This window comes from Betta splendens, chromosome 6, assembly GCF_900634795.4.
Source record: "Betta splendens chromosome 6, fBetSpl5.4, whole genome shotgun sequence".
In the NCBI taxonomy this organism is placed as follows: domain Eukaryota; kingdom Metazoa; phylum Chordata; class Actinopteri; order Anabantiformes; family Osphronemidae; genus Betta; species Betta splendens.
The window spans coordinates 5,374,081-5,399,750 of record NC_040886.2 but is presented as its reverse complement, the minus strand read 5'-3'; the positions used below and the strand labels follow the sequence as shown (position 1 = coordinate 5,399,750).

Sequence of the window (25,670 nt, the reverse complement as noted above, 5' to 3'; positions counted from 1 at the left end):
AGTCTTTAATTACATTTTGAACTTGTCATAAATAGATTACAGATGTCTGTAATGTGAAACCTGTGTATCTTATAGATCATATATCATCTTATAGATCATCTCCGGACCGCTTGCCACGTTTATAAAGCTCTGCCATATTAAAACAACCGTCCGTTCAAAGTGCACTTAAGCCGCTCGGCAGTCACGTGACGTATCGACACCTCTCGCTCTCATTGATCACGTGATTCGGAACGCGCTCGAGATTCTGCTTGACGACACTTCCGCTTCAAAAGATCGACGCTGAGTCGAGTGGGAGGTCTCGAGTTGAACATCTCTAACTGACAGGGAACAGCTGTGATGTGACGTAGCAGGAAGTAAAGCGGGAACAGAAACAGAAACCGGGAGTGCTACCAAAAAAAAACCGGAAATGGAAACTGGAACCAAAATACGACGTGGATGACAACCTGAGTCCTTACAAGATGAGAGCGGAGATCAGAACCAAAACGTGACCAACAGGAAGACTTCAAAATAAAACCAGGGACTAGAACCAGACACTGCAGAACGTAAGGAACTCAAAATAAAACAAGGAACAGGGCCAGAGACTGTGACAGAGGTCAGACTCCATGTTTTAGTTCTCTGTGAACTTAATGTGATGTGAACTGTAGCAGGTTTATCATGAGGTCAAATCACCTTCAGGACTGATCACATTCAACTGTTCAATAACTGAAAGGAAGGAAGTAAAAAAAATCAGTAAGTATTGACTATGGTTTAAAAAGAAAATGCAATTTAAATATTTGATGATGTTTGACTGTGACTGAAATGACTCAGACTAAATGAAAACACTTAAAGCAGCTACAGAGAATCTGCTTAGGGCAAATAGAAGCAGGAGAGAATCAGCAGCAGCTTCAGAACCGGACACAGAACTAAATAGTTGAGTGAAGCTCATTATTGATCATCAAACACCACAGACAGTGGATGATGTTTGATTGGAGGAGGAGCAGAGAAGAGGAAATGAATCCTAGCAGCATCACAGAACCACCATCACCTGCAGCAGGAAGCACAGCTGTTCCAGAGGAGTGAAGAAGGTCAAAGGTCACCGACAGCTTGGATCCTATGGAGACACTTTGGTCCACACTAAAGCATGTGTGGAGTCAGTGTCTCTGTTCTGTGCTGGTGACGAAGCCTGAAGTTCACTGGTGTTTATCAGAGTTTAGACAGAAGCATTTCAGTCAGCATCATGTTGTTGGTTCTGTCTCCATCAAGACGGCATGAAACAAACCAATGAATCACAATAAAGACACAAAGATGTTGATGAGAAAATCATGATGACACCATGACACACTGAATGGTTTCAACTAACTCTTTGTTTTTTGTTGTTTCATCTTTGATTCTTTATTCAGACTGAGTCGCTGCAGTTTGTCAGAGATCAACTGTGATTTTCTGGTCTCTGCTCTAAAGTCCAACCCATCACATCTGACACAACTGGACCCGAGTGGAAACAAGCTGCAGGATTCATCAGTGAAGCCTCTTTGTGACCTGCAGCACCCAGACTGTCGACTGCAGACTCTGAGGTCAGTAGAGGTTGGAGTCAGTCTGTATTGGACTAAACCCAGTTAGTGTCACAGCAGAGATCCAGTGTTCCCAGTAAAGCTCTAGTGAGACAGTGGTCGTCACTCAGTGTCGTAGCATCAACACTAACTACTGATCAGGTTTATGTGTCACAGCTCTGAGATTAGTCTGGCTGATAGAACAATGGTTCCATGTAGTAACCATGTGGTGCTGGTCAAGAGCAGAACCCAGAAGTCCAGTCATCACATCTGTGTCTGTGTCCTTCTGTCATTAGGGAAAGCTATGGCTCTCACGGAGCCGGAAGGAGAGGTGCTCACACTGAGCGGAGGCTTCAGGCACCATAGCCGACGTGCTTTCCACACACAGCTCCCTGTCTAATCCCTCACACAGACACCTGCCCGCAAGCGTCAGACCAGTTGCAGGGAACACAGGAGGGGGGGGGCAAATGCACGACCCAAACACAGAAGCTAATAATTAACATTAAAGGACTTTATTCGACATTCACACACACAACATAAACTCACTGCGTGGCAAGATTCAGTTCAAACGACACAGGTAAGAACTAAAAATCGTTAGATCGTAAAAATCGTAGATAAATCGTAGTTATTAATAACCTAAACTCACTACTAATACTAAACACTCCATAAACTATGGGTAAAGTACCTAAATATGAACTCAATACATAACACTGGACAACTAACACCTAAACAACAGCACTGTCAGGCTAAACAAAACACATTCCGTAACATGGGCAACATCCTAAACAAGGAACATAAACACAAGACACTCCAACCTTACGTGGTGAGACAGGACATCAAACAAAATTAGAACTCCTCTGCATCAAAACTTTCTTAAAACGTAACAATGGTGTAGCATCCAGCTACGCCCGCGTACACACCAAGTGTGTGAAACAAAAGACATCCCTTAAATACAACCAAAACAGGTGGGTCAACAAATTACACAGGAAATGAAAACTCAAAACAGACCCCCATCAAAACCCCAGGAGCGCCTCTAGCGGCGCGAAGGCTGAATGTAACAGTAATGGACCAACAGGAAGTCGTCTCTAAAGCCATGACTCAGCACTTTGTTTCACTGTGGACTGGAGTGAAATGTGCAGAGTCAGCAGACTTGATGCTTCAGTCTAGACGGTAAGATGAGGTGAAAGGAAGCTGCTCCACTTCTGCTCTGAACACGACTGAAGTCCTGCTGCTCTTTGTCCTGGATGTGACAGATGATGAAGGGAGTCTCTGTAGACACTCACTGATCTGCTCTCTGCTCTCTCATTCTCTCTGCAGGTGCAGCTGGAGATGATCCAGGTCTAGAAGCAGCAGCAGTGTGTGTTCTGACTGGTCCATGTTACTGGGAGCAGAGCTTCATCCACAACTGACTGACAGAGGAAGCAGAACCAGTGGAAACAACCCTCAGTGTGAACTGATCTGAGACCAGCTGCTCTGTCTCCAGTCCACTAGGATCAATCAAAGTGGGGCCGCGTGTGTGGCCACAAGTTTTAGCAGCTCCTTCCCTTTGTGTTCTTTCCTTTGCGTTTTTTAATGTTTTTTTCCATCATGTTTGTGTTTTTGTTTTTTTCTATAAATCCATATGGAGTCGTGCAACTAAGGGCAAAAACGTCATTAGTTTTGCATTTTGTTTTATTATGTTTTATCAACTTTTTGAGCCAGCCTCGGGGGACCCTTCAAGACGTGACTCCATTGTTTACACTTGGGACCAGCTGTTAGCTCTCAGCCGAGTGGAGTTTCTTCATGCTGGAAAGCAATGATGCTGCAGAGCTGGAGTTCAGCGCCGTTAGAGAAGAAAACGCCTGCTCTCTCTCTAACAAGCTGGACGAGCTGACGGCACTTATGCGTCTGCAGCACATGTACCAGGAAAGCAGCCTGCTGTGTTTTACCAAGACATGGCTCAACCAGGACACACTGGACTCTGTGCCTCCATCAATGGATTCACGCTGGTGCGGGCGGACCAGAACGTGGCGCAGAGCAGCAGAAAGTGAAAGGGTGGGGGACTGGTGGTGTTAGTGAATGACAGAGACCGCATCACTGTTAAACAACATTGAACTGGTGGCAGTCAGCGTTACCGTACTACCTTCAATGGGAGCTCTCCCATGTGTTAGTAGTAACTGCTTACATCCCTCCGTCAGCTGATGCCCCAGTTGAGTGTGAGCGCGTGCATAGCACCGCAGCCAAGCTGCAGACAGAGCACCCAAACGCCTTGATTATCATCTGTGGGGGCAGTTCCCTCTGCCCTTCCTCTGACTGCAGCAAAGGGACCCCCCCAACAACCCACTGCGTGACTGTGTGTCTGATGTGGTAGTCTGCAGCACGGGGGCACCTCAGGTGACAGTGATCTCCCCTTTCACACTATACACACACAGTTGAAAAACAACTCCCACCCATTCTTAGATGACAATGATGAGATCTGATCTAATCTAATCATGTGGGAAATGAAGTGTGTGGTGCAGTAGTTACAGTGGATATCGAGGACAGTGACATGTAGTGTTTGATACAATTTGGATCTTTCTGCTTTTTAACATTCTTCATTTGGAATCAAGGATAAAAAGCTGTTGTTTTATATAATAAACTAATTTCCAAACCAACGTGTCAGAATCCAGAATGTGAGCTGGGTCTGGGTGGACTCTTCCAATCACGGGTTCTGTTTCCTCGTGTCCTTCATCGTTTGTGCTGTGAATGTGATGTCATGTAGTGTCACTGCTGCCTGTCGCCACCAGAGGACGTCACATGCACAAGGACCGGACTCCTGTTCTAAAGCTGAAGCTGTTTGCAGTGAGGAGAAAGAGAGTCCTGATGAAACTTAGATGACTCACAGACAGAAAGGCCAAGAGCTGAGTCAGTGCAGATAATGATTGACAGCTCACGTCATGTGACGTTACACAAAATGCCACTAAAGTTGCGTCACAAGATGAAAATGGCACTAAGTCAAAGTCACTGCTGAGCAGGTGGAGAAGAAGGAGAACACAAGCAGCACAGTGATCAATACAGACATCCATCCTCAGACAGTATGAACAGTGTGTATGTGAACACCCTGCTAATGGTTCAGTACACATGAAAAACATTGAAATTGCAGCACAACCTGTTAAAACATGGCTGTGTATCAAGTGTGAGTGAGCAGACTCAGAGACTGGTTGCAGAACAGGCAATATTTATTGCTGGAGTCTGGAGAAACTGGATCTATGGAAGCTCAGATCAGGGAGCTAAGGAGTCCAAAGAGGAGAGGAGCTGCCGGGAGTCCGGGGCAGGTGTCGGAGCCGATGGAGAGGTGGAGGAGGCAGAGATGTGGTTGGAGGGTTAATCCGTTAGCGGCTGCAGGTGGATCTAATTGAGGAATGAGATAGAATTAGTAATTGAGAAATCATCAAAAAAGACAACAAAGCACAACAAGCTACAACTTAGTTTTACTTGCAAGTACATATGTGGAAAAGAACACGACCAATGACATGTTGTTGTGGCATTTTCCACAGAATGGTTGGACGACCTTTAAGGTGGAAGGCAGCGGCTCTTCACTCTAAAACAAAAGCTGGCCTTTACTGAAATGGTGCGACAAAATAACACAATCTGACTTTGTGAGTTGCAATAAGGCATATTTTCAGGTGGAAATACATTCACTAATATCAACAGGGTCAGCATTTACACACTACTGTAAGTCGCCTCCTCCAGAAACATCACTTCAGAATGAAGCAGCTGTACAGGGTTCCATTTGAAAGGAACAGTGTCAGAATCAAGGCTCTGCGTGTCATGCTCCTGGACTGGCTCCACCAGAACATTCTGATTCCCTCACTAGGCCCGCCTCTGCTTTGGACCACGCCCACTCCCACTCCTTCCCTCAGTAAACTCTTGGCAATCGGTTGAATTTCTCACACCCGTGCTACCTTCATGTACCTCCCCAGCCCTTCACTCTGTGCTGGGTCAGTGTCACCATTCAGGTAGCTCAAACCATGATACCATCTCCTCTGACTCTGACCAAGAAGCCTGCAACTCAGACGTGGACTATTGATGGGTACTGTTGCCGGTTAGTCATGCATTGCTCGGCGTGAAAGACGTGAAAAGGCACCTGTCTTTTCGTTCATGCTTTACAGTAGCTTCCTTTGTTCATGCCATGTTGTAGCTTTCAGTTTGTTCATGCCTAGGTTGCCCATGTTAGCCACTCAATGCACTGCATGTAAGACATGCAGTAGTACCGCTGGCCTTTTGTTTAGCCACGTTGGCTCATGCCGTGCCTGAGCCACATTCAGCCTAGCTCACGTTTTGTGCTTGTCTTTTTAGTTTGTCCAGTCATTGTTCTGTTCATTGAGTGTTTTGCCTCCTGGTGTATTTTGTTTAGTTTTGAAGGAGTGCTTTGTGTTTGTGTGGACTTCCACAGCCTCCATCCGCCATCTTGTGTGGCGGATTTTGACACTGCGTCATGATTATGAGCAGGTACTTTTCGTCACTATTGCCCCAACCCAGCCCCTGTGTGTGAAAATATAGACAATCTAGTTACTGTATGTGTTTTCAGTAATACTATTCAATATGTGCAGGCTGTTCTGTACTTTGATGCTGCTGGATGAGGCAGGCTTCAATATGGCCAAAACCAGACGTCAAAGGGCTGTTGTCCCTGGCCACTGTGGAGAAACTTCACCTTGTGAGCTGCAATTAGTGTCCAAGGAGTCCTGCATCAATAAAAATGGAAACACAAAGACTGGAGTGTTTTTTATGAAGTTCATCAGTGTGTTGCTGGTGATATGGAAGAATAATTCAAATGGAGGTTGTGTGTAAGGTTTTGTTGCAACAATTCTATTTTTAGAAAGGAGTGTTAAGTTTTGATTGCAGTGTTTCATTTTGGTAGAGATGTGAGTTTTTAATCTCTAAGTGCTGATGTCTGATTTGTTTGTGTGTAGAGTTTTGACACAATGGGCCAAATTTTGCAAAATGTGTGTAAGCAATAGGCAAAAACATTGTTTCAACGTTTTGTCAACGTCACGAAAACAACTGACATTATTTTAACCATATGTGAACATTCATTTATATGTATTTTTCTAGGCAATTTTACAACCATTAGCATTAAATGTTGTATCAACATCACATTAACAACTGGCATTATTTCTTATTTTAACATTGAAGGTCGATTGTGTGCCTGCTGGGTATGATGGGGCAGCAAGTGGGGCTTTACGTTCTCCATAGATAAACAAAGGCAAGATAGAGATGTTTACATTCTCACACCTGCATCACTGGCGTCTGACTGTCAGAGAAGATGGAGCACTAAGTCTCAACAGACAACTTCATGATCCCTGGGTTTAGGAGCTAGAGTCCAGAGTCTATTAGGCAGAAACAACCATTCAACAATCTAGGTGATATGTCAAATACATAAAAAACATGTAAGACAAAACATCAGATATTCATTGCAGAACATAAGTCATAAACCACATGATAACTGCACAGAATAAGAATGAAACAATTTTTCCCCATTACACCTGTTTTATGAAACTAGTTTCCACTCAGTCTTCATCATCACTATTACAGCACAGCGTCAGACACATGTAGAAAATGTGTAAACCCGCTTTCATTGGATTGACACATTTTCTCCTCCATTTTGCAAAACAGTTAACACTGATGTCATTCACACAGTACAAATTTTGTTAGCTTTGGTGACCAAAGAGAAACCATCTGTACCTACCTATTAAAAACAAGACTGGTATGAAGTCACCATAGCACCTATTTAACACTCTTCCACAAAAATCTTTAATTTGCTATCAGTTCTTAGGCCTTAAGGTACCAGGCCTTTGGTGTTCAACAAGGAGTATTAGTATCAGTATATTTCCAGTGTTTTGACACAGAGCCTTTTGCAAACAAAACGTGACATTGGAGCAGCTGTTTAGACCTGTGTGTGAACTGTTAAGAGAATGTGTTGTTTCATTGGACGGCTGCGTCCAATAAAAACTGTAAAATGTCCATGAGGAGTAATTTCTGTGGTATATTTATGTGCCATATTATATATTATTATATATACTGTGTCTGTTGCACATGTGTTTCAAATAGATATATGTTTATTTGTTGGTGAAAAAAATTGTTTAATATTTAATTTAATAATGAAATCAACTTGAAGATGTTTGGTTTAAATGCCGTTCTCTTGTGGACAACGTGAGTCAGTGACACATGGGTTCATAGAAAGAGAGGAAAGTTTGTGTGACGTGCAGCTACAAGGGAGTTTTGTCTTTATTATACAACCGATGAGCTGAAGGAAACAATGGACATGTTTATATTGAATATTGTTTATTTTTTACTGAGACATTTGTTTTTTTGTATGGACTTTCAACATATAGTTTAATCAAGGGTTCATGACATGATGAACTCATAAAGAGGGGGAGGAGCCAGTGAAACTGAAAGCACTTAGTTTAACTTCCTCATTTAGGAAAACAGAGCAGAAGGAGGAAAAATATATAAACACCAAGAAGAAGAAAAGTTAAGAAGGTGAGTGTTTAACAACATTACTGTTACAGAGTATGTTTGTATGTTTGGTAGAGGAAGAAGCGACCAGAGATCCACTTCTGTCAAACTAACACTGACAAAAAACGGATGTGAGGAGTATGGAACTTCAAAGTGTTCATAATTAAATTAGTCACTAGGACGTCATGAAATAAATACATATATAAATAAATGAGAGATAATTATGTACACTGACCATGAAATTATGTAATAATCACTAAAAACATTTTCCAAATTAGACTAAGCTTTCCAAATTATTATAAAATACATTTTATAGTATATAGTATAGTAAGATCTGCTCATTATTATGAAATTCTATTTCATCTTATTATTTTCATAATGACACCATTTATTCCATCTGCCTTTTTATTTAAATCCAAAAGTTTTTACCGTATTTATTTCATAATGCCACTTTTCAGCAGAATGAGTTGTCTGTCAATCAGTGCTGGTGGGTGGGACCTGCACGCACATCAGCTGATCTTTTCACACCGATTCGTTTTCCTGGACACCTGTGAGAGGTTGTGTGGTTAGAAATGGCGGACATGAGTGAAGTCCTCCTTGATTTAATGCACCAACTAGCAGTCATTTGCCAGCAGATACTGTTTTGAGTCGATTTGGTAATGTTTTTGAAATGCTCGGAATGTACAGTATATGTTCACAATGATGACGCTGATTTTCAACTATTTGAGCCTTGTGTCCAAGTGGAATTTGCACAAGAGGAACTGTTTTGTCTGCCGTCTGACGTCTTGAAATTCCAAATGCAGCACTAAGGACTTTTGTGCTGTTTAACATATCAGAAACATTATTAAGATTTAACATTTGCTATTGTCGTGTATTTTGATGTTCCGACATTGTTAGAGAGTTCACACAGACTCAACTTTTATGCTCAAATTAACACATGAATTTATTACATAGAATGAAATAGTACAATCACAGAATAATCATGAGAGAGGTGGTGGCCGAATTCACCCGCTTGTTCTTCTGCAGAAAGAACTGAGAGGTCGAAAAAGGTCAGCTGGGTGTCTGCAGCAGACCCTCTGCGAAGCACTCTAAGAAACATCTCCCAATGCCCACTTTTTAAAGCTGTGTTGTTTATGCAACCAGCGAGTGCCTACGTGTCCATCGAAAGTCCATGTTTACTCAGCTGCAGCAGTTTATTTGTTTTAGTGGCCAACCTGACACCACGGTCAACTTGACATTTGTTGCAATGGACAGAAATAACTCCATAGGAGGAACAGAATTTACCACACTATATCTCCCAGTACGGTTTGGAGGAGAATGGAGTGTTCAGTATTAAGTCACGACTACGTTAACTAGTGACTTCCTGACCCTGTAATGGTTGTCAGGCTGTGACACATCAGAATTAGAGATGGGAAAATCGGTTCTTTTAACTGACTCGGATCTTTAAGTCTTGTTCAGTAAAGTGAACAAATCATTTTGGGTCATTCATTCATCTTGTTCATTTACAGCAGGCAGCGCTGTGGGCGTTGTAATAATGGCCGAGGTTCTCAAACACTACATACTGAAAACAACATGGTTTGCTTCAGCGGAAAAATTATAATCACAAAATGCCACAAGCATGTGGCTGTCACATGACGAGTGAACGAATGATCCATATGAACAAATCAGGAACAAACTGTAGTGTTCACCACAGAGCCTGAACTGTGAACGATGAACGAGAATGATGAACTAAACCGTGCAGCCCGAGCTGCCTTTTACGTGACGGAAAGAAAGAAAAACTTGTTTTGACAATTAGTCAGACTTTTAAAGCAGTAGCAAGTAGCATTATATTAAAATACTAAAATAAAGAAAGATTATTATTATTATTATTATTATTATTATTATTATTATTATTATTATTATTATTATTATTATTATTATTATTATTATGTTTTATGATTGTGGCGTGGAGTATAAAGGACCCAAAAAAATTAATATGTTGATAAAATGTTTGAAAGTATTGATTTACAAACACACTTTACGTTATATACACACAATAAACCTGCACACGTCTACAAGAATCAGAGACCACAAATTAATTATGATTTCATGAATAAATAATGTATGCCAGCTGTCAGGTGACAAATAAATAAATGTCAGACATCGCTCATTTCCTTGTTTATCAGTCCACACAACACCGTAGCTGAGCCACAGCTGTCACGTAACAAAAGAACGAAAGAACGATCCATAAGGATCCGTAGGAACGAATCAGGAACAAACTGGAGCGCTTGCTGCTCGCTACAGCGCCGGCACGGCTCGGCTGTCACGTGACAAAAGAACGACTCCCTGATGAAGGACGCTCAGTTGAGTGAGTCCTGAACAAATCATTTCTATTTCCTGTCCTGCTGACTGAGCTTAAGCATCTGCGTCCATGTGGCGAGAGAAGGTACTGCATGGAACTGAACGAGTCGTTCACTGAGAGGACTGCCGAGTCATATAATTGATTAGTTCATATTGAACGAATGGTTCACGAACGACACATCACTACAGCCAACCTCATGTCGTCTGTGAGCACATCCCTCTCCTCGGTCGTCCTCTCGTCCTCTTGCCTGGCAGCTCCATCTCCAACATCCTTCTACCAGTATATTCACTATCCCTCCTCTGCACATGTCCAAACCATCTTAGTCTGGCCTCTCTGACTTTGTTACTGACGCAGGCAACGTGAGCCGTCCCTCTGATGAGCTCGTTCCTGATTCTGTCCAATCTCGTTACTACTGAGGAGAACCTCAGCATCTTCATCTCTGCTGCCTCCATCTCTTTCTCACTGCTGCCGTCTCTAACCCGTAGAGCAGAGCTGGTCTCACCACTGTCTTTACACCTTGCCTTTCAGTCTTACTGACACTCTTTTGTCACACAACACTCCACTTTCCTCCACTTGTTCCAACCCACCTGCACTCACCACTTCACCTCTTTTCCACACTCGCAATCACAACTGTTGACCCCAAGTGCTTAAACTCCTGCACCTTCTTCATCTCAGACCCCTGTAGCCTCACTGTTCTACCTTGCTCACTTGTTTAGACACATGTACTCTGTCTTACTACGACTGACTTTCATGCCTCTTCTTTCCAGAGCAAACCTCCACCTCTCCACCTGTTCCTCCACCTGCCCTCTACTCTCACTTCAGATCACAATGTCATCCACAAACATCATTGTCCTGGGAGATTCATGTCTGACCTCGTCTGTCAGCCTGTCTATTAGCCTAGCAAACACGAAAGGACTCAAACTGGTGTAGTCCCACCTCCACCTTAAACTCCTCTGTCTGACCTACAGCACATTTCACCATCGTCATACTCCTCTTATACATGTTCTGAACTACTCTGACGTACTTCTCTGCCACTCTCGACAACATCATTTAGTACCACAGCTCCTCCCTCCACCCTGTCATAGGCCTTCTCTAAATCCACAAAGACACAATGCAGCTCCTTCCAATCATCTCTGTACTTTTCCATCAACATTCTGAGAGCATACATGGCATCAGTGGTGCTCTTACGGGCATGAAACCGTGCTGCTCCTCACAAACCTCCACCTTCTTCCTAAGCCTGGCTTCCACTACTCTTTCCCACAGCTTCATTGTGTGGCTCATCAACTTTATTCCACTGTAGTTGCTGCAGTTAATCACCAGAACGCTTCTCCTCCATTCCTTAGGGATCTCACTCTCTAGAATCCTGTAAAACAAACAGGACACTTCCACAGGTACGTCATCAGGACCAACAACCTTTCCACTCTTCATCCTTTTCAGAGCTCCCTCGCCTCATCCTCTCTAATTTCTGCTATTTACTGCTCCACAACATCCACATCTCCCTCTCTTCTTTCCCTGTCATTTTCCTAATTCATCAGCTCCTCAAAATGCTTGTATGTCACTGTGTTCCTCTCTCTTCTGGAAGTAAGTGTTGGCTACAGCCATTTTCATCCTCTTACCAAAGTCCATCACAATCTGTCCTTCTAGGTTCCTTTTCATTACACCAAACCTTCCCATCACCACCTCATCACCTCTGTTTCCCTCACCAACATGCCCACTGAAGGCTGCTCCAACCACTACCCTCTCTCCTCTGGGGATACTCTCTATGACCTCATCAAACTCACTCCAGAATTTCTCCTTTTCTTCTAACTCACAGTTACTTGTGGAGCATACCCACTGACTACATTCACCATCATTCCTTCGATTTCTAGCTTTAGTGTCATCACCCTGTCTTACACTCTTAGGCAGAGATCGGACCCACATGCACAGTGTGAGGAGACAGGATAGGTGGCAAAAATCAAGTTTAATCCGTAAATCTTAGTACAAGACGGTCCAGGTCATACACAGAGAATTTCAGGATTTTGGTACAAGGGAGCAGGCTGGATCAGGTTCAAAGAACAGGCAATGGTTCGGTAACAGAATCAATCAGGCTACAGTACCGGGAGGGAACAGGCGAGCTCGAGGTCAGACAGTCCAGTCGGCATCCAAAGTTCTTTCTAGGCAACAGTACTGTTTGGGAGTAAGCAGAAGTCGGTGGTCCGGGACACGAAACAGGATCAACACAAGGTAAGCTAGACAAAGAAACTGCGGGAACGCGATGGTTGACATATGACGATCTGGCAACTGGCTATGGTGGCTGGTGGTGGTTAAATAAACAGGTGAGTAATGACTAATCCAAGACAGGTGTGTGTAATGACAAACAGACGTGAGGCTGGAACTAACAGGATGAGAACGGAAACCGGAAATGTTACAAAATAAAACAGGAAATTAACCCAAAACCTGACACAGACTCCTATTAAACAAATACACAAAGTGTGTGAGACTCTGGGCTCAGATTTACTTTAATACAAGTCACAGCAGGTGTTTAGCTCTGGATCTTTGGCTTTTACAGAAGATGAGTGTTTGTGTGGAGGAAGAGGACGGAGCAGAGTCTCCAGGATCCAGATGTGTGTCTATGAAGAAGGACTGGTCCAGATGTGAGCCTCCATCATTCAGTCCTGAACCTGGAGCCTCAGACACGAAGTAAGAATTGATCCAAACTCACTGATATGAATAATTTTTGTTTATTCTCTGTGTCTTTTAGTTTCATGTCTGATCTTTTGAACTGACTGTATGAATTTTTATATGAACCTGACTGTGATCATCCAGGATGTTCATTTTCCTCTGGATGAACTTCATGTGTGTAGACGTGATCATTAAAATAAACAATAAAACACCTTTGTATAGTGAAACACCTCAAAACCTCCGTGTTCTTCACAGAATCTTCATGTCTTTTGCGGAGCTTTTGGTTCAGGTTCTCTCCACCACACGTTGTCAGGTTTTGGCAGAGCTCGGACCCACATGCACAGCACAGAGACCACAGGCAGATCGTAGAGTTTAACAGTTTATTCAGTATCACAGACAGTCCGGGTCATGCACAGTCAATCACGGGGCTTCGGTACCGGCAGGGCAGGCTGGTTCAGATCCAGGGGCAGGCAGAGGTTCAGTAACGGAAGATCGCAGTTTACAGTACTGTAAGGGAGTAGGCTGTCTCGTAGTCGGGCGGTCAGATTCGTTATTCCAGAGCTATCCAAGCAATAGTACAGATCAGGGAGCAGGCGAGAATCAGGAGTCAGAAAACGGAGCAGGATCAAAACACGCGAACAGGATAACTAAGTGCTGGAAAGTGTAGTCTGGCATACAACGATCTGGCAAGGTGTTCTGGGGCTGATGGTGCTTAAGTATACTGAGGATGATTACTGATACGGAACAGGTGAGACTAATGATGACCGGAAGTAAAGCTGAAACTAATGCGAAGTGGCAGGAAACCGGAAATGTTATGCAATAAAACAGGATGTGACTCGTAGACGTGACACACGTTGTTCCTACAGGTCTAGAACAAACATCTGTGGACGGTTCTGATGGAAACATTTTGTTTGGATAAACAAGGACAGAAACTGGTCAGTGTAGATTTAGATGACTTCTTGTTTCCACAGCGTTTGTTCTGCCTGTTTTCCTTCATTTGACAGTCGACAGTAGAGACGGACAGAAAACATAAAGGAAGAAACCATCTGGTCTAGAACCTGTGACACCACTGTTCCATGTGTGAGATGCTTCAAGCTCAGCAGTAGAACAGTAGAGGACAGAAGCTGCTGTCTGTAGTGGAGGCTTTTATTGTGAAGGAGCTGCAGGAAGTGCTGCGTGTATGTGAATCTCAGAGCAGTACGTCACGTTTCCTGGTCTCTGGATCATCTGAGCTTCTACAGTGTTGGACTCATTAGATTGTTTCTGAACCAATGTGTTGACAGAGATAAGAAGAGGAGTCATGTTCCTGTGGAGGAACAGCTGTCCTGCTGTGCTGTGTCAGGAGGTTCTGAAGGATCCAGTCTCTAGCAGCTGTGGACACTGGTTCTGCAGACAGTGCATCACCTCATACTGGGACCAGTTTGGACCATCAGGAGACTCTTCCTGTCCCCAGTGTGTGAAACAATCCAGGACCAGAACTGGACTGCAGACGGGCCGTCAGACCAGCAACATCCAAAGTGAGACTGAACACGTGTCTGATGATGTCATCGTGTCAGCCAGACTGACTTTGATATTTTCATATTTCTGACATTTTCTAAATAACTGAATCATTTGTTGGTCACAAACAGAACAAGAAGGTCTTTTATTTCAGTCTCTGTTGTTGTTTCTTCTGCTTTCAGCAGATGTTGCTCTGCAGGAGGCTTTAGATGAACATAAGCTCAGTCTGAGGAGCAGATGTGAACGAGTGACTGAAGGAGGTGAAACAGGAAGTGGAGTCCTCCTCACCAGCATCTACACTGAGCTCTACATCACAGAGGGACAGAGTGAAGAGGTGAACACCCAACATGAGGTGAGGCAACTGGAGACAGCTTCCAAGAAGAAGACCCTCCATGAGGCTCCCATCAAGGTCCACCACATCTTTAAAGCCTCCTCTGACCCACACAGACCCATCAGACTGGTTCTGACCAATGGCGTCACTGGCGTTGGAAAAACCTTCTCGGTGCAGAAGTTCACTCTGGACTGGGCCGAGGGCCGGGAAAACCCAGACCTCAGTGTTCTGGTTCTGCTGTCATTCAGGGAGCTGAACCTGATCAGAGATCAGCAGCACAGTCTTCTCACGCTGCTCTATGTTTTCCATCCAATGCTCCAGAAGGTCCCAGCAGAGCAGCTCGCTGTCCTGAAGCTTCTGTTCATCTTTGACGGCCTGGATGAAAGCAGACTCTCACTGGACTTCAGCAGCATGAAGATTGTGTCTGACGTTACACACAAGTCATCGGTCAACGTGCTGCTGACCAACCTCATCCAGGGGAACCTGCTTCCCTCGGCTCTGGTCTGGATCACTTCCCGACCCGCAGCGACCCATCTGATCCCTCCTATGTGTGTGGACAGGGTCGCAGAAGTACGAGGCTTCACCGACGCCAAGAAGGACGAGTACTTCAGGAGGAGATCCAGCCACGAGCAGCTGCCCAGCAGAATCATCTCACACGTCAAGACGTCCAGGAGCCTCCACATCATGTGTCAGATCCCAGTGTTCTGCTGGATGACTGCTACGGTTCTGAAGCACATGTTGACTACAGAGCAGAGAGGAGAGCTGCCCAAGACCCTGACGGACCTGTACTCACACTTCCTGCTGGTCCTGACCAAGAGGAAGAGGAACAAGTACCATGAGGGACATGAGACCAGTCCACAGGAGCTGACGGAGGCTTACAGGGAAGTTCTCCTGAAGCTGGGGAGGCTGGCGTTCAAACATCTGGAGGAAGGAACCATCATGTTCTACCAAGAAGACTTGGAGCAATGTGGTCTAGACGTCACAGAGGCCTTGGTTCACTCAGGAGTCTGTACAGAGATCTTCAGGAGAGAGAGTGTGATCTTCCACAAAACAGTCTACTGCTTTGTTCATCTGAGCGTTCAGGAGTTTCTTGCTGCTGTTTACAAGATGCACTGTTACACCAATGAGAAGAAGGAGGAGATGAAGAACTTCCTAAAAGAATCAAAACACAGAAGACCAATCTTTACAAAGATTAAACAGTTGTTTGTGAGTAAAAAAAATCAACACTGTTGTGTTGAGTTTTTGTGTAGAACCATGTATGAATCCCTCCAAAGTCCACCTGGACCTGTTTGTTCGCTTCCTTCATGGCCTCTGTCTGGAGTCCAACCAGAGAAGCTTAGGAGGTTTGCTGGGTCACACAGAGACCAGTCCAGAAACCATCCAGACAATCATCAACAACCTGAAGGAGATGATGAATGATGAAATCTCTCCAGACAGAAGCATCAACATCTTACACTGTCTGATGGAGATGAAGGACCACTCAGTCCATCAGCTGATCCAAGAGTTCCTGAAGTCAAAGAACAGATCAGGGAAGGAACTCTCTCTGGTCCAGTGCTCAGCTCTGGCTTACATGCTGCAGATGTCAGAGGAGGTTATGGATGAGTTGGACCTGAAGAAGTACAACACATCAGATGAGGGACGACGAAGACTGATCCCAGCTGTGAGGAACTGCAGAAACGCTCAATAAGTCCAACGTTAATGTGTGTTACAAACACCCCCAAGACCAGACAGGACAGAACCCAAAAGCAGTAACAGGCGAGGATGGCAAATTACAAAACAATATATTTATTATACTACACAAAACAAAGGGTCACTACAGAGTAGGCAAAAGGTTCATAAACTAAACTGAGGCGCACTGCGATGCAGGGCCAAACAAACTAGACAGAGGAATAATACAAAACAGAAGCCACTACCAAACAAAACTAGGACACAATAGGCCGCTGCACTGAGTAGCCAAATTAGGAGTAACAGGGCTGTTCACGATCCAAACTAAACACAAAAACCAACCATCATACAGGAAGCCAGATGCAAACTGAGAGTCCACCTGTTGTGAGTCTCCTCCCAACCTCAGAGGGCGGCACTGAGTAACTGTTTCCTTCCGGGAACATCATTAACTTGGGGACTATTTACTGTAAGTGGAGGATGGAGACTCCTCCAGTTGTCAGTGTGTTATGGTGGACTCTCAGTTTGCATCTGGCTTCCTGTTCGTGAACAGCCCTGTTACTTCTTATTTCTTGTTTACTGGACTTGAGACTGCCTTCTCCCTTTTGTGATTCCCTACCAAGCGTTGTGTATGACCTGGACCGTCTGACTCTGTTTTCTAAAATAAAACCTGTGTTAATCGTCACCTTGCCTCTGCGCTGTGCATGTGGGTCCGCCGCCAGCCCCAAGTCTGACACACCCAAGGCAAATCGGATTTCCCTCTATCTTCAAACTTCTTTCACCTTTCTTTTTGCGTCGCATTACTTTTCTTTAATTTTCCTTTGTTCTTAAATTTTGTAAACCTAAGTTAAACTTAGAAACACGAACGAACAACGATTTTTGTTACGTTAGAAAGTCATCAAGAAACTCTGCGAAACTGAAACTATCACAACCAGTCCTTAATTGACTCGCTATTTTTAATCGAACTAATTAAATTAGATTTCAGCCCGTTTTCTTTTTGGGCTAGTTTAAGTAGCGCGGACGCTTTGAAACGGTCCGTGCATGAAGTGCAATTCATCATTCATGTGTAAAATGAAATTGAATAACGTCTTTTTATGCTGTGTTTCGCTTCCGTAAATCGGTAAAAGACATTTGCGATATACTGATTTACTCATTCTCCTTTTCTCCACTTTCAAAACGAAATAAGAAAAAGGGAAACCTGGGGCGGGGCCAGTCGCTGGACTTTCACAATAAAACGCCCAAGATCATTTGAAGCGTAACATCGGCAAACATTTATAACTCTTGAAGGATTGCGGTCGTGTTCGACACACAATGAGACTCACATTGTTAACATTAATCAACGTAACAATTATTTATTTAGCCCGTCTCAGTGCTGACGCTAACTGTCGATTACGTTACGACTCATGGCGTTTGCTAAAGGAATGACAGGTCAGTCAGCTCGCCACCGTCGGGTCACTTACAGAATCACCTGCCAACAAAGCTAAGTTTTAGGGACATCCTGCTTCATTAGACTGCAGCGATATCACGACCTTGTCGACACCTGATGAGGAAGAATTTAGCGCATCTGCGGTGTTCCGGTGATTCTCAGTTTATGATGAGACTGAAATCGCGTCCTCCTGCTTGGCCGGTTGATGCTCTTATGCCCAGGAAGATGCTCTAATGTTGTGCCGATCTTTGCAAGTATTCTAAACAGTGATTTATTACAGTTTATTGTGGCTCTTTAGACATGCTCCATCCTTGGACTAGTGTTAGATTAATAAAACGTTAAAAGGAATCTGGTTTTGTGTGCATTGCTCTTCAGATTTAAGCAGAGGTCACTGAACCGCGACAAGAATTTACGGCATAAGAGACTGATTTGGTTTTATCACAAGAAAGTGGTTATTGTTGTTCATGAGTGGTAACTCATTGAATTGATATCTGGCGTTGACTAGATTGACACAAGCGTGGTTTCAGCTTTAAAACAAACCTGGTGCCCCAACTTCGAGGTATAATAATGTTTCTACATTAATATCAAACTATTAATAATTTGAATCCGCTACATATTATTGGTGCCGTCCGCGTGAGGCGCTATTTCATACCTTTGCTTGTCTGAGAACGTTGCGAACCATAGTTCGGTTGAATAGAATCAGTTGTTGGTGCATTTCTTGTTTGACTTTCGAAAAAGCTTGATTTGAAGCTTAGTTGGTTTACAATAAAACGAGTGGACACGGCCGTGCGCTGTGGAGTGTTGTTGTTTAAGTCCGCGCCGCGCAAGTCCTCCAGCCGAGAGGGGCTCGCAGATAATTAAGCGTTGCTGACGAAGTCAGAAATACGTAGAAGAAGAATATTGTTTTGATTGAAGCTTGTTTAAAAACATTGTTATAACTGAGCGTCGCCGTACGCTTGTGTGAAATTAAAGGCCTTGTTGGCGAGTTCCTTGGTTGCTGCGTGTTCCAGAACTACGGGCTGCGCCCTGGATGAAGTTGATTCTCTGCGTGTTCCAGTTAACACTAGACTGCCTACGGAGCAGCCAACTCTCACTTTGGGAGGACTACCTACGAGGCAGTCGATTCGTACGCTGCCTTACCTGATCGGCTGCCATTGTTCTGCTAACGGGGCCGTTACCTGCGCACCACAGGGGGGAGGCACGCTAAGCCACTTCAACAAAACCTGTGTGAGTCTGTGTTTCTCAGTCCTGACACAGGCCTGACAGATGCTGTGGTCCTCTCATGGAGACATGAAAACACACAGAACCAACACTGGTACTGTGGGGCCCAAATAAGGCCCAATAGGTCTGAGGTCTGTCAGAAGGAAGCATGGAATCTTGTGTGTGAGCATGTGTTCACCAGCCCTGCCACAGGCTGTGCTGTGGTCCTCTCATGGAGACATGAGACACACAGAACCAACACTGGTACTGTGGGGCCCACAGAGATAGTGAAGCTAATTGAAACGTACTTACTCACTTTATATTATTATTTGTTATTAATTCATCCGCTCCTTCCACCCTGTTTCATTTTTCAAAATACAAGAGACCAACACATGATTTTTCTTTCTTTTGGGAGATTTATTGATAAAAATGAGAGCATAGAAGAAGCTTTTCCATATGTCAGTAAACGATAAAAGGTGCTTTTATTTTCCACAGCCCTGGCACTGCCAGGGCATCTCCCCTATGTACATTTTCCACATGTGTAGCGGTAGCAGTCAACACATCGCGCAGTAGCACGATTGTTATTGCAGCGATTCTTCACCTGACACATGGCTCTTTTTCCAGGGCCAGGTGTGGGGGGTTGTTGGCGAAACAACCGTTCTTTTTCTGCCAACTTAGCGCACACATGAGCGTTAGCCAGCTCTCTTGCTGGTCTCCTCATCTGCAATATGAAAAAATTCAAATTGTAAGCAATTTTAAAGTCAGAAAATATCAAAAATGCATGCATTGATAGAAATCTATATGTGAGTATGAGTCTGAAATATCTAACCTGAACAGAGCTCTGGCTCAGAATCCGAGTTCGGCTGGAGGTCGATGTCATCTCCATCTGAGTCACATGGGTTGAGTTTGCTCATGAGCATGTCCAACGCCTGCTGAGTGTTGTACTTTCTCTGCATCCTTGCTCGTCGCATCGTGGAAAGGAGGTCCTTACACAAGAGAGTTCTCAAGGGCACTGAAGTAGTAGGCTATGGGCAGTCAGGTATTTATCCACAAGCTACAGACTGGGGTGGGCAGGCACCTTTACATGCCATGAATACAAGTGGGCGTGCAGATTGCAGGTGTGTATAACACCTTGGCCAACCTGCATTCAGGCTTTGTGCTGCTCAATCAAATTTAATCTGCATGCAGGCTTTTGTGATGTTATGAGGTGATCCAAGCCCCCTCTCATGAACACATTACCAACATTGATTATGTGGGCCCCATTATGTTCAGGATTGCAGGTGTGTATAACACCTTGGCCAACCTGCATTCAGGCTTTGTGCTGCTCAATCAAATCTAATCTGCATTGTGGTGGAAATTTTCCATAAAGAAGTAGATGAGAGAGTCCTTTTGTGCGATTTATTGAAATAATAAAGAAAATAAAAATAATGGGGAAAGCAAATAAAAAGCATGGATGTTGATCGTGCACATCAACAAACCAAAAACCAGCTGGGGAGATCAGTGCACACACCACGAAGGTGTGATGCAAAGAGCCCACGATCCTAAAGTTGCTTCTGCCTTTTAGCTTCTCTGTCCGACTAGGGTGGAATGTCTTTCTAACCCAATCAAATTACATGCACCATCTCCTCCCTGTCGCAGTGTGTGTGAAGATTTTTACTTTCTCACACCTGCATTGCTGACGTCCAACTATCTGTGAGAAAGGAGCACCAAGTCTCAACAGACAGAGACACAACTCCCTGACCTTGGGTTTGGGAGCTAGAGTTGAGAGTCTATCAGGCAGAGACAACCATTGAACAATGTAGGTGAAATGTCAAATGCATACAGTAAGACAAAACATAAGATATTAATTGCAGAACATAAGTCATAAATCGTATAATAACTGCATAGAAATGCATAGAAATAAGGAAGACACATAAAAATAAGGAAGAGACAATTTTTCCCATAACACTCCCCCCTTTTGATTACACATTAATCAAACCATAAAGGAATAAAAATTGTCAACATCACATTCTGTAATAATAAAATATCCTTGCAAATGAAAACAATAAGGGTATTAACTCATCAAGATTCAAAATACACCTTCACATAAAATGCAAGTAACTTAGGGACAAAAGGTTGGGAGCTGTTTTTGGTGGGTAGTTATACAAGAATAACTTCTGTATTGGCATGTGAAGAAAATAAGCCCATACCATCGTCAAAGTCATTAAGTGAGTTAGAGTTGGGGTTTTTGAACATAGTGCATTGTGTCATCTCATACGAGAGTGTTGCTGAGGTCGCACGCATGATGAGACCTCTAACCAGTGGGATAACGTAAAAACCAAACAAGAGAATCACAGCCATCTCAATTATAAAGGAAACAGCTGTGGACATGAGGACAGATTTCCATTTTCCAGACATTTCGTCTAGCCAATTCCAAGGGAAAGAACCTATACCAGAGTTAGCTGAGATTCTGAAGGCCGTGTAGCGCCTTCGCCACAATACCATTAGAATCAGTGTTATTCAGGATGAAGTACAACATGCGTCTCCAAACATAACACAAACGTCTCTTTTCTCTGCTAACAACATGTCTACGGCCATTCGATTGTAATGTAATAAAGACAATTAATGTATGATAGCCATAGGTTTCCGGTGGGGTTCTGTTTCATATATTCTTAAGATAGATTTCATACTTTCAGATCTTTAATTGTACATTTGCGTCTAGAGCGAATAGGAGATTCAGGGATTTAACCAGAATGATGATGCGTTTTGTCTCATAACCTCTGTCATCTGTAGATGAAGGATAAAAACTAATTGTAGCAGTGAATAAGTGATTGTGAGCAAATTAAACACCAAATCAACTTTAGGATATTTAAACTCAGTGTTGTGAATTATGTGAAATTTTCTCATTCAAAAGTAGTGTGCAAAGTTACATAGAAACATCATATGATAAAGATAACAATCCATGTAACATAAAATGAAGTTTAACAAAACAAGGTTACAATTGATGTCTTGTAACAATCTGCTTCTTCCTGTTGAACAGTAGCGTTAGATTGTTTCCAACCTGTGTGTTGAAGTATTGTCAGTTCGTTGGAGTTCTTCAGGTTGTGATCAGCTGATCACAGAGACACTTGGGGTTCGTTATCACCGCCAGGTTTCCTCCCAATGTCGTCTGAGTCACTGTCACTCCCGTGATGTGAAGAGTCTACACGTTGTCCAGCGTCGGCAACTCAAGGCTGCTCGTGTGTGTGTTTTCTCAGAAACGTGTGTGTAGATGTATGGTCTGATAGTGTGATTCACCGGCGCAGCTTCAGGCGGCGCTTGGCTCACACCTTTAGCTGAACGGTCAACGCAGCCTCGCCTCAGTGCGTGTGTGAGCACAGCGAGGGTCGTCCTTCTTAATTCTTTTCGTCAGTGGTGGTTTTCTCGTGTGGTGTAGATGTAGATGGAGGGTCGTCTGTCGGATCCGGGACCTTCCTGCAGTGGATGGAGTGGATCCAAGTCACTCTTTCTGCGATCTTCACAGCCGTGTTGGTCGTCAGAAGGACCTGGAAGGGACCTCGCCACCGTTTTGAGTCCCAATGCTTCCTCCTGAACTCCTTAACGATCGCCAGTCCCCTCGTTGGATGGTGTAGTGGTCCTGTCGCCTGTTTTCACCTGTTGGAAATCTGAATTGTGGGGAAAAGGTGTTTGGGCGGCACGGCTGCCATCAGGCCCAAACCAGACTCCATGGCTACAGGTGGAACCATTCGTCAGCCAGAGTCTGAGTTCCTGTGAGGTACAAAATGTTTAAAGCACAGGGAGATGAGGAAGGAAAGGATAGAGAGAGTTGGAGAGAAACAAGGATCAGGAGAGGAAACAAGGATCAGGAGAGGGAGGGGTTGTTGGGCAGCGACCTTCGCAGCAGCGTCTGCAGCTGCATGTCGGCAGAAACGAAGTCGTCACTGATGTTGGACAGTTACAAACAGCATTAGCTGTAGGTACTGTAGCAGGACAGCGTCCAGCAAAGCAGAACCTTATCATGATGTAAGATAGGTTTGCAATCAGACTTCAAAGCTTCCCATGCTTCCACAGAGCGTCTGTGAGTCTGTGTAGATGGTAACAGACTCTCCTTCTGCTAGTTTAATAGCTTCAGTCAATACGATCAACTCTGCAGCCTGAGCAGAGCAGTGTCTTTGCAAAGCGCCAGACTTCACGACGGACTCTTGATAGTAATTTTCAGCATGTTGAGCAAGGTGGTGTTGTATCTAAGCCATCTGGCTGTAGAAAGATGTGATCTATTCCAAAAGAATCAAAAACAGTATGAGGACAAAAGAACAGAAGTCGTACAACCTGATTTCTCATCCACTGTTTGAGTGAAAGGTCGCGTAGGGTCAGATCAGGAAGACCCAAAGTAGGAGCCGACTGAAGAGCAAGCTTGAGGTCAGTGAACGTTGTTCAGCCTCAGACGTCCACGTGAGACAAGAAGTGGACGATGAAGACGTCTGCATCAGAACCCTGAGTGGGGCCTCAAAGACAGTAAAGTTAGGAATGAAGTTCCTACAATAAGAACAAAAACCTAGAAAAGATAAGCTGTTTATACGTGCACGGTTTAGGCAGGTTTCAAATTGCTTCAAATCTGTTGGGTGAGATGGATTTGCCATCAGCTGTAATTACAATGACCCAGAAAATAACCTTTGTCTGAACAAAGTGTAATTTAGACAGGCTCTCTTTGTGGCCTGTAGCATCCAATGTTTCAGTAGCTTAGTGGTGTCTGCAGTAACACCATCTTTGGCTCCTTTAAGAGGGTGGTGTTGTTTACATGGTCTGTGGTCAGATTTAGGTGTGATGACCACTGGTTCACATCCTCTGATCAAACCTACATCATGTCTGTGTGTGAGCCACAGGGAAGCAGGGCTTCCTGTAAGGCTGAGTGTTGGGTCAGAGCGTCCTCTGAAAAATAAAAATAAAAACGAAAGCGTGTAATGTGTGTCATTAGAGTGTGGAGGTACCCAGTTCACTGTTTGCTGCACATGACAGGCAGAATAAAAAAAAAGTTTTTTTTTTTTTTTAAGTATGCAAAGTAGGTGAATACGTCACATGGGGTCAGAAGTCGTTCACCAGTCTCCACCCCGTTGACATCTGTTCACGAAAGGACCCACGTCCTGCATCTGTCTCCATCATGTTTTCACAGAGGGACGTGTGGAGCTGTAGAATAAACATCAAAAATCTTTTTGTTCGTTAGTAAAAGAAATCGCAAGCGCAGACCTGTGTTCATCCCAAAAGAATGAAGTTGAGGTCAGTTTGAGTGTGTGTGTGAAATCATAAACAAGCTGTGATGCAGCCTGTGTGAGGACCTCAGTTACAGCCCCCCCTCAGCAGCCAATGATAAGAGCACAGCTGAGCTGAAGTTAACACCAACAAAAGAGGGATTATTTAGAATGTCTGTAGATGTGACCTGCACTCCGTCTGGAGTGAAAATCAATCAAATACCTAAACTACACAAGATCTCTTCCTAAAAATTTAAACTGGGCATAAGTTTGAAAGCAAAAATGAATGTTACGGTGTCTTGCTGTCAGATGTTGCACAAGACAGTGAAAGAATTAGTTTTTCTTTAATAGTCTGGTACGTACAGTAATTATTATTACTTCTCTCTAATAGTCGTCTTCCCTTTAATAGTCATTAATAGTCTGTTTCAGTCAGTCTCAGTCTTCCTATAGTCTGTTTTTTTGTTTCTTTTTCTACAGTCTCTTTTGTTTTCTCTATAGTCTGTTTTGTTTCCTATAGTCTTCTAGTCTGGCCAGACAAACCTATATTGTGCACAAACCCTTTTAGAAACATAGAGGATTTTATTACTGAATTTGTTGCAAGTTAAAATAGTTTAAACCCATCAGACTGTAAAGTCATGCAGCAGTTGTCATTTAGCTGTTTGTCATCATTTTAAAATCACTCTGTGGGATTTTTTTAAGCAAAAAGCGATTCTTCATTGCGAGCAGATAAGCATGAACATGAATTTGAGCGTGTATCAGCTGTAAGCGTGTTTCTTCATTGCGTGTATGAATGTGTGTGTGTATGTTTGCGGTACCGTCTTGTACGTCACGTGAAAAGGAACCGTCACCTTCCTCCTTCCCCAACCATCAGTCTGATGTGAGCGCCAGCGGGTGAAGCCTTTCAATGGGACAGTTGTTCCTCGATGACAGACCTTTCCTGGATCCTCAGATGCAGCTCTTTTGGGCCGATCACGTCTGAAGCCTCTCCTGTTGTTTCAACCAGTGTCCGTGTCAGAGCACGTCTTTTCACTCTGCTGTTGCTCTGTCCTTGTTTTCCTTTGCTGATTGTCATAAGCAGGTGTCTGTGTCAGACACACACGCTTGTAGTAGCTGGTTCATCTGAGGAGCCCAGAACGTGATGGCTGCAGACGTTGTGGAGTCTGTGAGGCGTCCATGCTGTGGTCTGTGTCCTCCTGCTGCTGTGGTGTCAGAGCTTCCACCCTGTTCTGGTTGTTGGTCGGCGCTTCTTCTCCTTCGGTTCTTCTGCTGATGGTGGGAAAGGAGTCCAGATCCGGATTTACCCTCATCGCGCTCAGTTCTGCAT

At 43.9% G+C, this 25,670-nt stretch overlaps 1 protein-coding gene across 1 annotated transcript in view; it reads left to right on the top strand.

Moving 5' to 3' along the window:
* LOC114857317 (NACHT, LRR and PYD domains-containing protein 12-like) overlaps positions 1-25,670 on the top strand; it is a 73,399-nt gene that overhangs the window by 3,608 nt on the left and 44,121 nt on the right. The window contains 4 exon segments of the mRNA XM_055509826.1: positions 14,289-14,336; positions 14,338-14,522; positions 14,685-16,043; positions 16,084-16,513. Of these exon segments, the coding sequence (XP_055365801.1) occupies positions 14,289-14,336; positions 14,338-14,522; positions 14,685-16,043; positions 16,084-16,513 (2,022 nt within the window).